The sequence below is a fragment of the Crocodylus porosus genome, unplaced genomic scaffold, assembly GCF_001723895.1.
Source record: "Crocodylus porosus isolate Cpor-Errol unplaced genomic scaffold, CroPor_comp1, whole genome shotgun sequence".
In the NCBI taxonomy this organism is placed as follows: Eukaryota; Metazoa; Chordata; order Crocodylia; family Crocodylidae; genus Crocodylus; species Crocodylus porosus.
The window spans coordinates 96,350,011-96,364,904 of NW_017728918.1; the positions used below are offsets into that span (position 1 = coordinate 96,350,011).

Here is a 14,894-nt window from a genome sequence, read left to right on the forward strand (position 1 = left end):
TTTACTCAGCACTGTGGGTCTCAGTGTCTTATTTTCGGGGAAACACGGTATACTTAATAAAAATAAGACATCCCCTGAAAATAAGCCATAGTGTGTCTTCTTGAGGAAAAATAAATATAAGACAGTGTCTTATTTTCGGGGAAACACGGTATTAGCATGCTTTCCTCCTACCAAATCTGTTGTTTTATGTTCTAGGTCCAGTCTATTCCCTCTTTGGGAAAGTACTTTGATAAGATCTACTGTTGTTCCTATAGGTCCACTGGCTCTGCTTACTTCAGTATTCCTTATCCTTTCCAACACCATGGAGTTTTGAGGGCTTTTAAATCTGAGATAGATTTTTTAAAGTGATTTCTTAAGGAACCTTGAAGGTACCTAGATCTGTTAAAAGTGCTGGCAATCTGAATTGAAAGTTGCCATTTTTTTAAAAACATCCAAGTTTCTCATCAGACTCCAAATGTGGTTTACTTCTCAAACCAGCAGGCTAAAGGCCTCATACACTCTTGCCAGAACACAGGTTGCTCTAAAAGTTAACATGAAAGTAAAATGCAGCCAAGTTGTTGTAACAACTTTGTTGTTTTTGGTTGTAGTAATATGTACCATAAAAAGAATATAAAAATAGGCTTTTCTCCCAAATCACCACTATACCACTACTTATGTTTATTACTCCGATACTCATCTAAAGAAAAGAAAGACTACACGTAGCAAGGTTTATTACCTCATAACATAGAACGTTTACACAAGTCATGCATACATACCTTCTGTATTATCTTATATTCTGAGAAACAATTTTTGAGGCATTACTGGTGAAGTAAAAGTGAGGGAAAAGTTACTTCCCCCTTACTCTGCTGTTGTGCAGAAATTCCAGTGAAGCACTTTTTACTCTTTTGCCACCATATCCTGCTTGATTAGAAGGAAACAAGCCAACAGAACAGAGAGAAGTGGAAAGAAAGGACTGAGATGCACTATGCAGATCCTTCTGTCATCTTTCCACAGTAGCTCACTCTTAGTGCTCCTATCTACAACCCCTCTCCCCGAACTTCAGTAGCCAAAACTAGGCACAACGGTGCATTGAGACAAATCCCATAATCCTTCATGAACATACAAGAATGTAGGAGTAAAAAAGTTATGATAAAATGTGAAACTTCTGTACAGATACAAATACATAACTCTGTATGCATGTTAATATGTTTTGAAACAAGAGCGGATAGACATCTGGCATATGAAACAGTTGACTCTTCAATTTCCTGTATAATGCTGAGAATTTGCTTCTTACTCTAAGGCTTGTTACATAATACTTTGTAGTTATGCAAAAACTGTTTTCCAAGAACAGACTATCAAGTTGCACCAAGGAAAAACATAGCTAATTTTATGCTGTATTTTGAATTAGTCCTTGTTACTAAGAACAATATAAATCTTTTGCCATTTTCCCAGCTAATTCAAGTTACCTAAAAATGGAAGAGGCTCAGCTAGAGGATAGTATATACTCTAATAAAACCACAAATATATTTTACAAAACCATACACTAAGGCTCATCCACCACCCAGCCAGAACAAACGTGGCTCAGTTTCTCATTTTAGTCATCCAGATGGTTTAAAAAAAAAAAAAAATTCTTTCGTAGCAAAAAAAAGGAACTAAATTATGTACTATACTAGATTTCTGAGCTAACAGAACAGGAAGTAACTCACATAGTTAATATCTTAGGATATTTAACGAAACAGGAAGCACCTGTATGTTCTCTCTCTATTTATATACTATAGTTTTTAAAAAAACAACACTGTACATACTTTGTAGAAGTAATCCTCATGCAGTATATAAATATAGAAAAGTCTTCAACTTAAAGCTAACATTTTAATAAACTTACAACTAATTAAATAGTTAATGTGAAGTCTGATTCAGGTTTTAAAAATGCCAACTTCCAAAAATGTAAAGGTTGGTAATAGGATTTTTTTCTTTGGCAATATTCCCTTACATAGTTTAATTGCCAAGTCATTAATTATTAAAGCACACCAAGCCAAAGCATGCGGAACTATAGGCAACCCTGGCAGTACTGTATTTTTTTTTTAAATTCAAAACCATTAAGACTATATTTTCAAACCAATCAATTGGCAAAAGTGGAAAATGCAAAACACTTACAAACCAAAGTCAGCATCAGTTTTCCTATCATCCTTTCAATGAACAGTAGTTGCTAGTGTGCGTGCCTACACGTTCACTTTAATGCGCAGTACATTATTTTACTGCGCATTAAAGCATCAGGTAAAAAAAATGACATTACATTAATGCGCAGTAAAATAGTCTAAAAAGTGTGCAAATGCAGTACTGCACATTAGCTCAACCTTATGAGCATTCATTTAGTACCTCACATTGGAGGTACTAAATTTAATGCATCATTTCTAATGCACATTAATGCACATGTAGACATGCCCAGTATCCCTTTTAATAGTTTGGGAGTCCTTTAGGAAAGTGTCTGCAATATTTGGCCCACTGGCTGGATCACAGAACCAGAAGTGGAGAGGGAAGTAGTTAATCAGTGGTCCAGGGCTTCACCTGTGCTGCAGCTGAGAGATGAGAAGCAGCAGTCATCACATTGGAAGAAAAGTCAGCCTCACACCTGAACCAGGTGGCTCTGGCCCAAAGCTCTGAAAAAGTTGCCAACCACTGCTCTAGGAGGTTTCCCTGAGGCAACCACCAGAATCCCACATAATAGTAAATAATATGTACATGTATATTATTGGCACATATATGAAATGTACACACATATGCACAAACCTACTGTGTACTTGCCGTTATCATATGGGTTTTTTTGGAATCCTTCCATGCCTTTAGGATTTCCCTCATTCTTAATATTGTGTAAAGAGCAAAGACAATAGGAAATAGGGAACCTACATGAATTTGAAAACGTTACCTGTAGCATTTAAAAGCATATAGTATAAGCTCTCGTGGACAATTATTCAATAAACAAGCAAAAACCCCACAAAACAAGACCACCTTATGACAGACTATTTTATAAAAGTGAAGAAGAATTTTACTTAATGTTTTGGGATAATTTCTAAGACAGGGAGCATATACATGATAGAAACAGTGCATATTTCTACCACCTCCCCCACGAACCTCCCCCTTGCAAGGTGGGTTGGCTAGTTTGGGCCCAAGCTGCCTGCTCCAGCTGAGCGGGGAAGCGTGCTCTACGGCACCCCAGCTTCTGGCTTCAGCCACTGCAGGCATGTGGCTGCATTTCCAGAATCAAAAGTAAATGTCTGTTCACTTGCTTATCAGTTCAATCTATGCAATTTAGAAGATTGAACTGATTCAGCCGTGGGCTTTTTAACTGTCTGTACTTAGCCTTTCTGCCTATGCTGTTCAGGAGAAGAAATACCAACACTCTTGTACCTCAAATTAAAACTGAAACGCCCTTCTGCTGCAAGTCTGCAGAAATAGTTACCATTATATAGGACTAGCATTTGCACAGTGAGCTCCCAAGTTAGATCTCCTTAATTTGCAAATAATGCTTCTTGTGTTTTCTTCCCTGCACCTCTGTAAACCCAACCATAATTAAATAAAATCAAGATGGGTACTTTTAGGCTCAAATATAATTACACAATTTGAATTTAATTTTTATGTTCTCCTATAGCTCAGTTGCCTCTTGAGTGCTAAGAGAAGTGAAGTTAGAAAAGAAGTGAAGTTCGCTTTGTTGCCTCTTGATTGTGAAGAGAAGCAGTTAGCCAGTAAAGTTGGAAATGACAATGAACACAGAAATTGATATCCAAGAAAAATCAAGATCCAAGGAACTAAATCTAGTTTCCTCTAGCACCATCAGGTATCTCTCCCCATAAGGTATTTGTTTACTTGTGTGAACCCAGAGACACTCCAACTCACCTTCTGTTTGGGTTCCATTATGTATTATTTAAAAAAACCTGTTGCTCTGGAAGTGATTTTAAATGACATCCTAGTTTTACAATCTACTACTTCATAAAACCATTTCATCAAGTACTTAACTTTTCAGCATGCAAGCTGACATTTTATACATACTGTTACATAAGTTAACTTGATCAGCAATGGCTGTCAATGAAAAATAAGATCTATAAAAAGTAACAATATAAATAAAATACTTCTATGATACTGTTGCAGTTTCTGTAATATGATAAATGACACTAGCCTGCCATCTGCACACATACCCCTTGCCCAAATTCATTCTTTGCAAACTTACTGAATAACCTCAGAGGGCTGTTATCAAGCTTAATTCACTGATGTTTTGTAACATTTTATCTTTAGCTGTAGTAAAAGAAGATATTATTTATGCACATTAAGAACATTACACACAATATACAGTAGCAGCAAAAGACACAATCCTCTTGGAGAACGAGTTGATAAGGGAAAAGGGATAAAAAGACTTTCAGCTTGATATCACTCTACACATGGACACACTTTGAGGATTTAGAGAGCTTTTACGCTTTAGCTTAAACCACTCTCAGCAAGGAAAGCCAAATAAAAAAAAAGGTCCTCTAAATCTCAAGCATCCACACAGAAAAGTTATCCCAGCATAGCTGGAGAAGCATAGTTATCTACTGCTATTATCTATGATGGTAAGTTTTCCTGGGTAGAGAAGCCATACTATTTTTCTCTTTTGACTCTCCTATATCCAGAAGCAAAGAAAGTTAGTGCTGTACTGTTCTTATCTACAGTCCTTTCCTCATAGCTCATGAAGGAGACATGGAATGGAACAGATGAGGGTTTATACTGCCTATAGATATCCAGTTTATCTGTATTACAAGTGTCTGAACTGTGCCTTAACAACAGATGCTTAACATCTCCATGGCTGATATAATCAACATGCCCCACAACAAATCCATTAGAACCTATGAATCCTACACATGCCTTTCCCAAAATGTGCTCTCTCTAATTCAATGTATCAAATGTCCTCATGATAACAATGCAGGTGAAATTAAGCAGCAGCTACACATCAGAATGAACTCTTACCAAAAAAAAAAAATAAATGAGACAGTAATATGCATACAACAGTAGAAACACATTTTTCACATAACAACCATTCCCTTTTTTACTTTATCCTTGTGCTCAAGGCAAGCCTATGAAACACCTTTAAAAGGTAAGCATGGAAACAAAAATTCATGAGCTGAGGGGACACTAGGAACTAAGGGTTGAACATTGATACTGATTTTATAACACACTGTAATTTACCTGGTTCCTGAGACTCTTCCTACACACTACAGGTAATGATGAAACTCCTCCCATTTGATAGATCTTGATCTCCCGGTAATCAAACTTCTTTTCTTCTTTTTATTGTGCAGCTACAACCTCTGGGAATTTCTCCCCAATAAAATCCTATAGCTCTACCCACTGTTCTTAAAAATTGCAGTGATTGCTTTTTTCCGTAGACCTAGAGAAAAATGCTTTGCATTCAAAAGCTTATCAGACTTGTTTCCAAAGTATACCAAAAGATCCACCCCAAAAGATATCACTCCAAGAAATGCTTGCTTCTCATAACCATCACTATTATAACATCACCCCAACACTATCAAAATCCCAAACAAGAGCAGGGTTCCGTTATGCTTTGCCCATTACAAATACAGACAAAATCCCTCCACTACAGCAACACAAGTTTACCCCACTAATGACAATTTCACGAAAATGCACTAAAATGATCTGGGGGTTTGTTCCTCTGCCTCCTGTCCCACTGGGCTAAAGCCAGGAAGCAGGCAGGGAAGCAGAGGCTTTGGTGCTTCATCTCTGTGACAACTGGGAGTAGAGCCAGCCCTGCTCTGCTGCAGCAGACAGCACAGCCCTGGGCTGCAAAGCATCCTGGAATGCTTGGGGGGCCATGAGTTAACTTGAAGCTGGAGGGGATCTGAGACAGACGTTCAATAAACCGGTTTAACCTAAATTAGTTAAGTCTGATACTATACCCATCCAGATTTATCTTAAACTGGTTTTGGCCATTTTGAAAGTAGTTTATATGCACTGAACTTCTTGGGCATGTCCAGATGAGCATGGATATTTAGTTCCCCAGGGACAGGTAGTGGTGGTGCACCTTGCATTGCAGCTACTTGTGCCAGGAGGAACACCTGCACCACACACACTTTGGTGCACAGCAAGTTACCCTGGGGGCAGTAGACAAGGCTGGGGCCAGCACCGGGCTGGTCCCAGCAGCCTTACTTGGGGTCCTGGGGGCCTTCCAGGGCTGCAGCAGCAGCGATTCTGTTGTACAGAGCCTGGCTGGCAGCCGGAGCATGTGTTCCCCACCCCTGGGCCTACCACCTGTTGGAAGTCGACAGCTGGGGAAGGGATGGGGCTAGGATGATCTCAACCTGGCTCCAAGCTGTGTGTGTATGTGTGTGTGTGTGTGTGGGGGGAAGATGTGAAAAGACCCCCAGTCGGGGCTTTCCCTGACACCCCATAGACCCTTGCTGCCAATCAGGCGTGGGTGGCCCTTAGCTGGGTTCGGCAGCCTGGCCACAAGGGGCATTGCATGTTAGTGCCCCTAGGTTCCTGGCCTGGGCCAGTACAGGCTTTTGCCTGTCTTGGCTACCCAAATATTAAATGTCAGTTCAGTTTGTTATTGGTTCAATTTACGCAGCTTAGAAAAAACTGTGACGTTTGAATCAATTTTGCCTCAAGTTTTGTGAACCACTGTACATAAGCAGGGACCTGTCCAGAGCCTGGGCTAGATGCGGCAGGCAGCCAAAAAGCTGCAAGCAGCTGTACTGGGGTCCACGGATCCAAAGCCTCGCTTGCTGCTGGTAGCAGGTGCAAGTTCACTTGGGGTGGACAGCGGAGGAGCTGCGAGGGGCCTGATCCTTGTTGTCGCAGCATAGCCACAGCTCCTTTCCCAATGTCCACCCCAAGGCACACATACATCCACCACCAGCAAGAAGCCAGGCCAGGGCTCCACAGATCCCTGGTGCAGCTGCTTGCAGCCTCCTGGCTGCCTACCACAGCTGGCCTCAAGCTTTGGGCAGGCCCCTGCCACCCACCATGGAACCCACCCAGGCTGTTTGCAGGGAGGCTGCAAGCAGCTGTACCAGAGTATGGAGCCCCGGCCTGGCTTGTTGATGGAAGTGGGTGCACGTGTGCCTTAAGGTGGCCAGCCAGAAAGGGGCTGGGGCTGTGTTGCCACAACAACGATCAGGCCCCTTGCAGCTCCCCTACCATCTGCCCCTGGCATGCCACCGTCTTACAAGTAAAGGTTGCGAGTGTTTTTAGCACTCTGCCTGAAAAAGTTGCTGATCCCTAATTTATACTAACTCTACACTGTCAAATTCAGAGCATCTCAGAATTCCTAGACTTGGAAGCAAATTGCAGTATCAGCCTAACATGGGAACAATAGATTCAGATTAAAAAAAAAAAAAACACACTGGTGAGTCTGTATAGAGCTTGAGAGGATATTAAAGTACCTCAACACATTCTATAGGCAAGAAGAATATGTTTAGTATATCAGAAAATTGCCATCTTACCAACAGACAGATTTTCAATAGGATATCTTCTAGTTAAAAGTTTGTTTTTTTAAAGCAAATTTCTATACTCAGGCAAGCATTACTATAAGTGCAGGCATACCCAAATAAAGCACTTTTACTGGGAGAGGCTGCATCTACCCTAAGTATAAGTATACTGGTAATCTTTTCTAATGTAGACAACTTTGTTACTAAACATTATTGGCATTTTCTAACACTAAGGAGTTCTATAAGATGGACTGTTAGTACTGTACCCTCAGATAAGGTAGAAGCAAAAAGCTTGTACATATTTATACAGAAACTTGGCATATTGTACAGCAGAAAGCACCTAGAAAGGGATAAGGTACCTCACTAGCCTGTTTTTCAGATTAAAATGTGTTATATACACAGGAAGATTTAATTACTCCCATTTAGCTAAATTAGGCTATAAACATCTTAATTACTAGCTACAGCAGTGCACACATCAGAATTGTTGAATTTCAACAGCTAAGAACATTACAGAGATCATGACTAAAATCTTTTAACAATTTTGCCTCTGCAAGTAGGTAATATTACAATGGGATCCTTTGTAGTTATTGTAACGAGCACAAACCTACTCTCCATTATCTACATGGGCTTCTCACAAAGCACAACATCTAGTTCAATATCTCTGTCCTTATCTTTAAGGTATTTAATGGTCTGGACCCACAATACATAAAAATCCACTCCACCCCTCAGATTCAGTGCAGCTTTTTAGCATAAGGAAAGGGTTTAGCTGTGCAAGTGACAGCTTTCTTGGGGGCCACTGACAAGAATTACACGTACAAGACTTAAAACAGCTGGTTTCAAGAACAAGTTGGCAAAGCACTTGTTTGACCTTGTCTTTTCTAATAAGCATGCAGGAACATATTGAGAGCATAAATAAAAGTGAGACTCCCATCCCTACCAACGCAACATATTCTACACAAAATCTTTGTAGCTTCCCTTCCCCAAATTACTTAATTTAATACTGGAAGATGCTTGCATACTAGTGACAATGGTTATATACAAACAGAATAAAGTAACAGATAAGCTCCAGAAGAGAGAAGTATTTAATTGAGAAGTATTTGGCGAAAATATTATAGAGCAGGCATACAGGCTAACTTGGCTGCAATTACAAAACCAGTAGAAGTCCTCTTCCCCTCCCCCCCATATAGGGGGAAAAGTATCAATTTAAGTGACAATATTTATCAACAGAGTGCTACAAGATGCCCACTGCATCCAAATTTGAGGCAGCAGAGACCTAGCATTTGCTTATGGTCCTTGTTATATCATTTTTGTTAGTTACCATCCCCATGAATTTATCACTGGATAAGAACAGCCAAAAATAAAAATCTGGTTAAAATAATAAAGTATATACTTCCTAATATGACAAATATTATTTGTTCATATTATTCTGGTTCCATTTACCCTTAACTCTTTGCTTTCTTTCTGGCCATCCTTTCACATTACAGTAAAAGCCTTGCCATGACTACAATTCTTTAACATTTTGGTGACTAAAGCTTAGCCTGAGTTGTGAAGTGAGAGGATTATCCAAATATGTCTTATATGAAATGGCCCCATGACAGCAACACCCATGTTCAATTCCACTTAAGTGTTTTTTTTTTTCACCCCTCACAAATTTCAAGATGCGGGTAGGTGACATTCTGAATGCAGACTGACAGTATGCCAAACACTGCAGCATTCCTAAATCAGATTTTGTAGATCCAAAATTAAGTTTAAAAGAAGGAATATCAATTGCAAATGCCTTTCCTTATAGCGTCTATTAGTCTGGATGGGTGCACTGTCTGCCCCCTGTACAATGCTCAGCACCACTGAAACACAGCTCTGGAACTGGGCACTCTACAATTACCTGCTTAAAGTCCCCTCTGCCCCACAGCAGAGACACTTTCACTGCATTCAGAATGAAAAATAATTGAAACAATCAACTGGGGGAGGGAAAGAATTCCAAATTAAACAGCTGGATAATGAATGTGTTGTACCTTAGTGCCACTAAGACAATTATCTTTCAGAAAACTGGAGCTGCAGAAGTCAAAGTGAAGACTATTGAAAACAGAAGGTACTTATGATGACAGGAGATTGAATTTACAATAGCCCTCCTTGCTCTCTGAATGCTAGCTGTAAAGTTCACAGGGCTTATTTCCAGAGGGTACAGTCTTGGCCAGTTCCATTCTGAATTATTTTACAGCAGTCATTTAGTTGGTATATGTTGAGTTCAATGGCCCTTTTATAAGGAAAAAACAGGAGGATGAACATGTTTGTTTTAGCACTGCAATTTTGTGTAGTACAATAGCAAGGAGTGGAAGAAGGAGCATATATGTTTTGTGATAAAGGCAAAAATATTTTATTAGGCTTCCTGTCGCCCAAAAATTACATGGAAAGAATTAAAAGGAGGAGCTTATGTTGAAATCTATAACAGATCTAGTTATCAAATTCGAGTTCACTGTTAGAAATAGTTCTATAATAACTACTTTACAGATACACAAGCTATCGAGAAAAGAATAAACTGTGTTAAAAAAACCCAAGAGAGAATTAATATTTAACTCTCGTTCCCTTGCTGATGAGCAAAGAATGGATGAGAAATATATAAAGCACTTTCATCAGGAATAGTACCAAGAGACCCTGTTGTGGAATTCAGTGTTATACAGCTACTCCTCGCTTAACATCATAGTTACAGTCTTGAGGAATACTTGTAATAGAAAAGGAAGTGCTGGGTGGGCAAGCCCCGGCAAAGCAACTTCTGGATTAGATCTAGGAAGGTCTCAAAAACAATCCCTCTAACAGCCCAGACAACAACATAATTTAAGACTAACATCTAAGCTTCAGAGTTCTACAGATGTAAGTTTGCGGGGAGTCATCTTTTCAGCAGTGATCAAGCCTCGAGTATATAGCTCAAATAGCTTGCACCTTTGCAAGCCTGCTAGTAGCTTTAAAAGGGACACCTTTTCTAAATTTTGTTTTCCCCTCTCAGATAGCTCTCAAGTGTTTTCTAAACTGAACCAAATATCCACAGCTCATTTCATAAGCAGCTTACTTTTAAAGGATCTTCTAAAAACTCATTTTACCCAGTGGCTTCATGGGACAACCTTGCTTTATTTTCACAACTGATGAGACTAATATCAAGTAGTTGGCCTTCAAAAGTCCTAGTAAGTAGTCTGCTTCATAACTTCTTCAGTACTTTTATATTGCTCAAAAACCTTCTTTAAATTCTCTAAACATAAAGCATGATGTAACTCTGTTAGTACAAAGTAAAGCCCTCATCCATCTTATCAAAGGATACATTGGCCAAAAGGACAGCATTTCATAATTTAACTGATTTCCAGAACTGTGTGCTGTGGCATCTGTTTTACAATGATTAGGTTAAGTAATTTTTTTCTTCCTTACTGTCTTAGAGTAGTTTGGACCAACTGCTCAGCAGGCCTGCGCAAGTTGGCAGCGATCTGATCCGGTTTCAGATCCGGCCGCTTCAGATAGCCATGATCTGATCTGGAGCTCCGCACCGGGTTTCTGCCTTGATCCAGTCAAAGCCCCTCTGAAGCTTCAGAGCCGCCTCGGAGATCCAGCCATAGGATACAATGGGGAAATCAATGAAATATGTATAACTTTGTTTTTTGTCTGATTTGGATGAAACTTGCAGGGATGGTAGCCTCTGCTGAGAGCACAAAACCTGCCACGTTTCAAGAAGATAGGTGCAGGGGTTTGGGGGAAACTACACCAAATTCTTGAAAGCGAAACTCATGTCACAGCTGCATGTTACAACACAGGGGGCTCAAAACTGCAGGGGCGGTAGCTCTTTCTGAGGCCACAAAGCCTGCCAAGTTTCAAGAAGATAGGTGCAGAGGTTTGGGGGAAACTGCACCTCAAGCTGTGGACAAGCAAAACTCATGACATGGGTATGTTAAAGTGCAGCAGGGTGACAGCTGCAGGGTGGTGGGGCCACGACACCTGCCAGCTGTCAAGGAGATCGGTGCAGGGGGTTCTGGGTCCCTGCACCCCTAGCTGCTGACAGGCAAAACTCGTGCCAAGACTTTCCATCTTGGGGCAATTGATTGTATTGATTCTTTCCTCTCTTTAGCCTGATTTTGTGGGTGCTAGGTGCTAATTGTTGAGCGTTAAGTCGTTATGTAGTAGCTAGGTCCTATGCATTGAACTGATCCTGAGTCCCTGGTCCCTGAGTGAATCATGATTAATTGGTAACTGGTAACACAGTAGCTTAGCAGCCAGGCCTGCAGTAGTGTCTCCCATCCCTGCCCCAAGACAGAGACAGTCACTCCCACAAGCACCCATGGCACGAGTTTTGCTTGTCCACAGCTTGAGGAACAGTTTCCCCCAAGCCCCTGCACCAATCTTTTTGAAACTTGACAGGATTCATCCTCTCTGCAGAGTATACCACCCCTGAAAATTTCATCCAAATCAGACAAAAAAACAACAAAGCTTTAGATATTTTATTGTTTCCCCATTATACCCTATAGCCAGATCTCTGAGGCAGCTCCAAAGCTCTTCAGAAGCTCCGAACTGCTTCGGGAAGCCTAATGAAGCCAGCACTTCCACCCGGATATGCTGCTTTGGACCCCGAAGCATCTGAAGCTTCTCCGGATCCGAAGCTCTGTCCAAAGCCTCGCGCAGCCCTACTGCTCACCTCTATACCTGGCATTACCACATCAGTAGCTATATCACCACATGCAATTAATGTTAAGCAATGAACTCTAGAGCACAGAAATATTTCACTGGGCAGTAAGTCTTCAGCAATTCCTGCATGTCCACTAGCCATCATAAATGATTCTGACTTTCACTCAGGCAAGTCTTGTTTGCATTATTTTATAGCTATTTAATTAAAGTACTAGTCTCTGGTTTTCAGGTGACAATTTAGATTGTAAAAGCACTGAAAAAGTTACATTATATGCAAAATGACAACAGTATTGGTATGCTTTTACCAAAAAGAAACCACCTTAAATATATTTTCATTTCAATTGTCACCTTCAGGAAAGACAGCCATGCATAATTTGACTATCTAACATTTTAAAAGTTTACTGAACTATTTTAATGAAATCAACTATTAAAGCCTTTCAAACGGCAATTATCCAAAATTAGAAAAGCAATTTAGACTCGAATAATATTTCCACACTTCTGAAAGTTGACCAACTAACAACTGAAATCAACAGGACAGTTCATAGCTGAGCTCTTACTCTAGGCTCTATTCAAACTCAGAGCTTTTCTATATAACCAATCTATGCAGACAGGGGCATTACAAGCAATTTTTGTGCCATGAGCAGTAATGCTAGTTGAAACCATGGTAACAGCTGCCATTCTTGCACCCCCTCAAAAATCAGTGCCTAGGGCTGGTGTCCTGGTCACACACTGGTTATGCTGTTGCAAGTGGGTGGTTAGCCCAAAATAACTAGGGTGAGAGTTCAAGTTGCCATAGTTAATTTCAAAATTACTTTTTTTAGGTTTTCCCTTGTTCAGGCAAGCCATTTTCTATACTTTTAAATCTGGGGTCATGTCTGCAAGTTGCTCGTTGCAATCATAGCTAAACAACAATGGCTTTCAAAGCAAAAGTCAAGACCACAGAACAACTAAAAGGCCAGGTTTTTTGCCAGAATTTGGGAACGTGGGGCCTGTACACATGGCGGCAGCTTGCGCTGCCTGAAACTGGAGTCTGGCCAGCCAGAGCCATACTCTGACTGCCGACCAGGCTCTGTGTGACCAGATCACTGCTGCTGGAACCCAAGAAAGGGCTGCTGGGGCCAGCCCAGATGCTGGCCCCAGACTCCCCTGGGCCATCTTGCCACGTATTCCCCAGAGACAACCAGCTGTTCCCAGAGAACACACATTCCTGCTCGGGGGGACGTGCCCTCTGTGGCCTTTATGGAGGTCTATTCACTTTCATTATTTCCAGCAATATTTTTTTTTAAAGACTGACAAGGATTTCTATATTTTAACAATTTTTGGATATCTGTGCTTTCTCTGCAAGACATGAATCATTGGATGATGGACGTTAATCTTTAAGGCACTGCATATGTATGCTTAAACTCTCATTTAACAGCTGCTCCTCCACTAAGCTCTGCACCATTTTGAGACAAGATTTTTTTCTTAAGCCCAATTACTTCAGGATTTCTATCCAGACTTTACTTCCACTAACTTATTCAGCCTCAAATTAACTTGAAGCTATGTTGGATGGGACCAAATTAAATACTGCTAGCAATATACTGTTAGAGGTACAATTAATGGCCATCTCACAAATGAGGAAGTCAGCTGAAGGTAAGTATAATTTCAGGTCAATTAAACACGTTACTTCTCATGCAAGGGAACATACTTGTGACATCTTAAAGTACATTTGTGTCTATATGGAACAAACAATTGCAATCATACCCCATAAGGTTTTAATTGCTTATGGAATGGTTTGCCAGTGAGCTTCCACTTCAACTAAGTAATTTTAGTGGGATGATGCCGCAATAAAATTATTCATATGTTTTTTTCATTGAGAGGACAGTTGATATAGAAAACTGTTTTCTACTCTACTCTGTTTTCTATACATAATATGGTAAACCTAGAAACGTCACACCAATGTCACAATTAGGAACATGTGTCACTCAGCTGTAATCTCTTCAGATGACTTACTGTTCTAAGTTAATATCATTAAGTACAAAAGTACATGCTACTCACCAAATAAATTGCTTGAATGTCCTTGTTTAGATATGGGTTTCAGTTCATTTAATCCCCACGCATAACGCTTATAATTATCCCAGGCATGTTTCATCATCTGGAGGGAAATGAAAGCAGGATTATAATGCTGATTTAAAAAGAAACCACCACAAAACTGATTGAGAATAAACTATATATTAAATATATATTTATTCTGTGCTTTATTAAATTCATGTTGTATGCATTAGAAATATAAAATATTTTAAATACAATTAACATTACACTGGAAAAACAGTATTACTGTTATTGTTGAATTAAGTGTTCAATTCCAATTAAACCCACCTCCTATTATTATTTCACATAATTATAATTATGGCCAATTAATTTTCAGAGATTAAATTTGTGATAGAAGTATATTAACCCAATTAGATTTTCCTCAGCAGTGTGAAAAAATACTTTGAAAAATTAGATTTTTATATTTCAGGAGCAAGACAGACCAAGATAAATTTATGAGGTCAAAAGTAGCAGCAGTTTAAAATAAGTTATAGTACCTGGCAAAGAGATCATATTTTGGATACAAGCTAGCTAAATTAAGACTAATCTAGGTAACAACACCACAATAGAATTGGGGAGGACAGGAAAAGTCTGTGGGAGAGAAATGAGGACACTGCCCACCATTTTGGTTGAAAGGATACAAGTTAATTTCAAAATTAGCAAAAATTTGCAATTGTAAGCAGAATATCTTCTCACTAACTCCCTGCTCTTCCTCCC

At 39.8% G+C, this 14,894-nt stretch overlaps 1 protein-coding gene across 1 annotated transcript in view; it reads right to left on the bottom strand.

Annotated features, from left to right (window-relative positions):
• The window catches only part of MAN1A1 (mannosidase alpha class 1A member 1), a 198,772-nt gene extending 184,531 nt beyond the window's left edge, over positions 1 to 14,241 (bottom strand). Inside the window, exon 1 of the mRNA XM_019537970.1 lies at positions 14,145 to 14,241. Within this exon, the coding sequence (XP_019393515.1) occupies positions 14,145 to 14,241 (97 nt within the window). The remainder of the gene's footprint in view (positions 1 to 14,144) is intronic.
• Between the last annotated feature and the right edge of the window lie 653 nt (positions 14,242 to 14,894).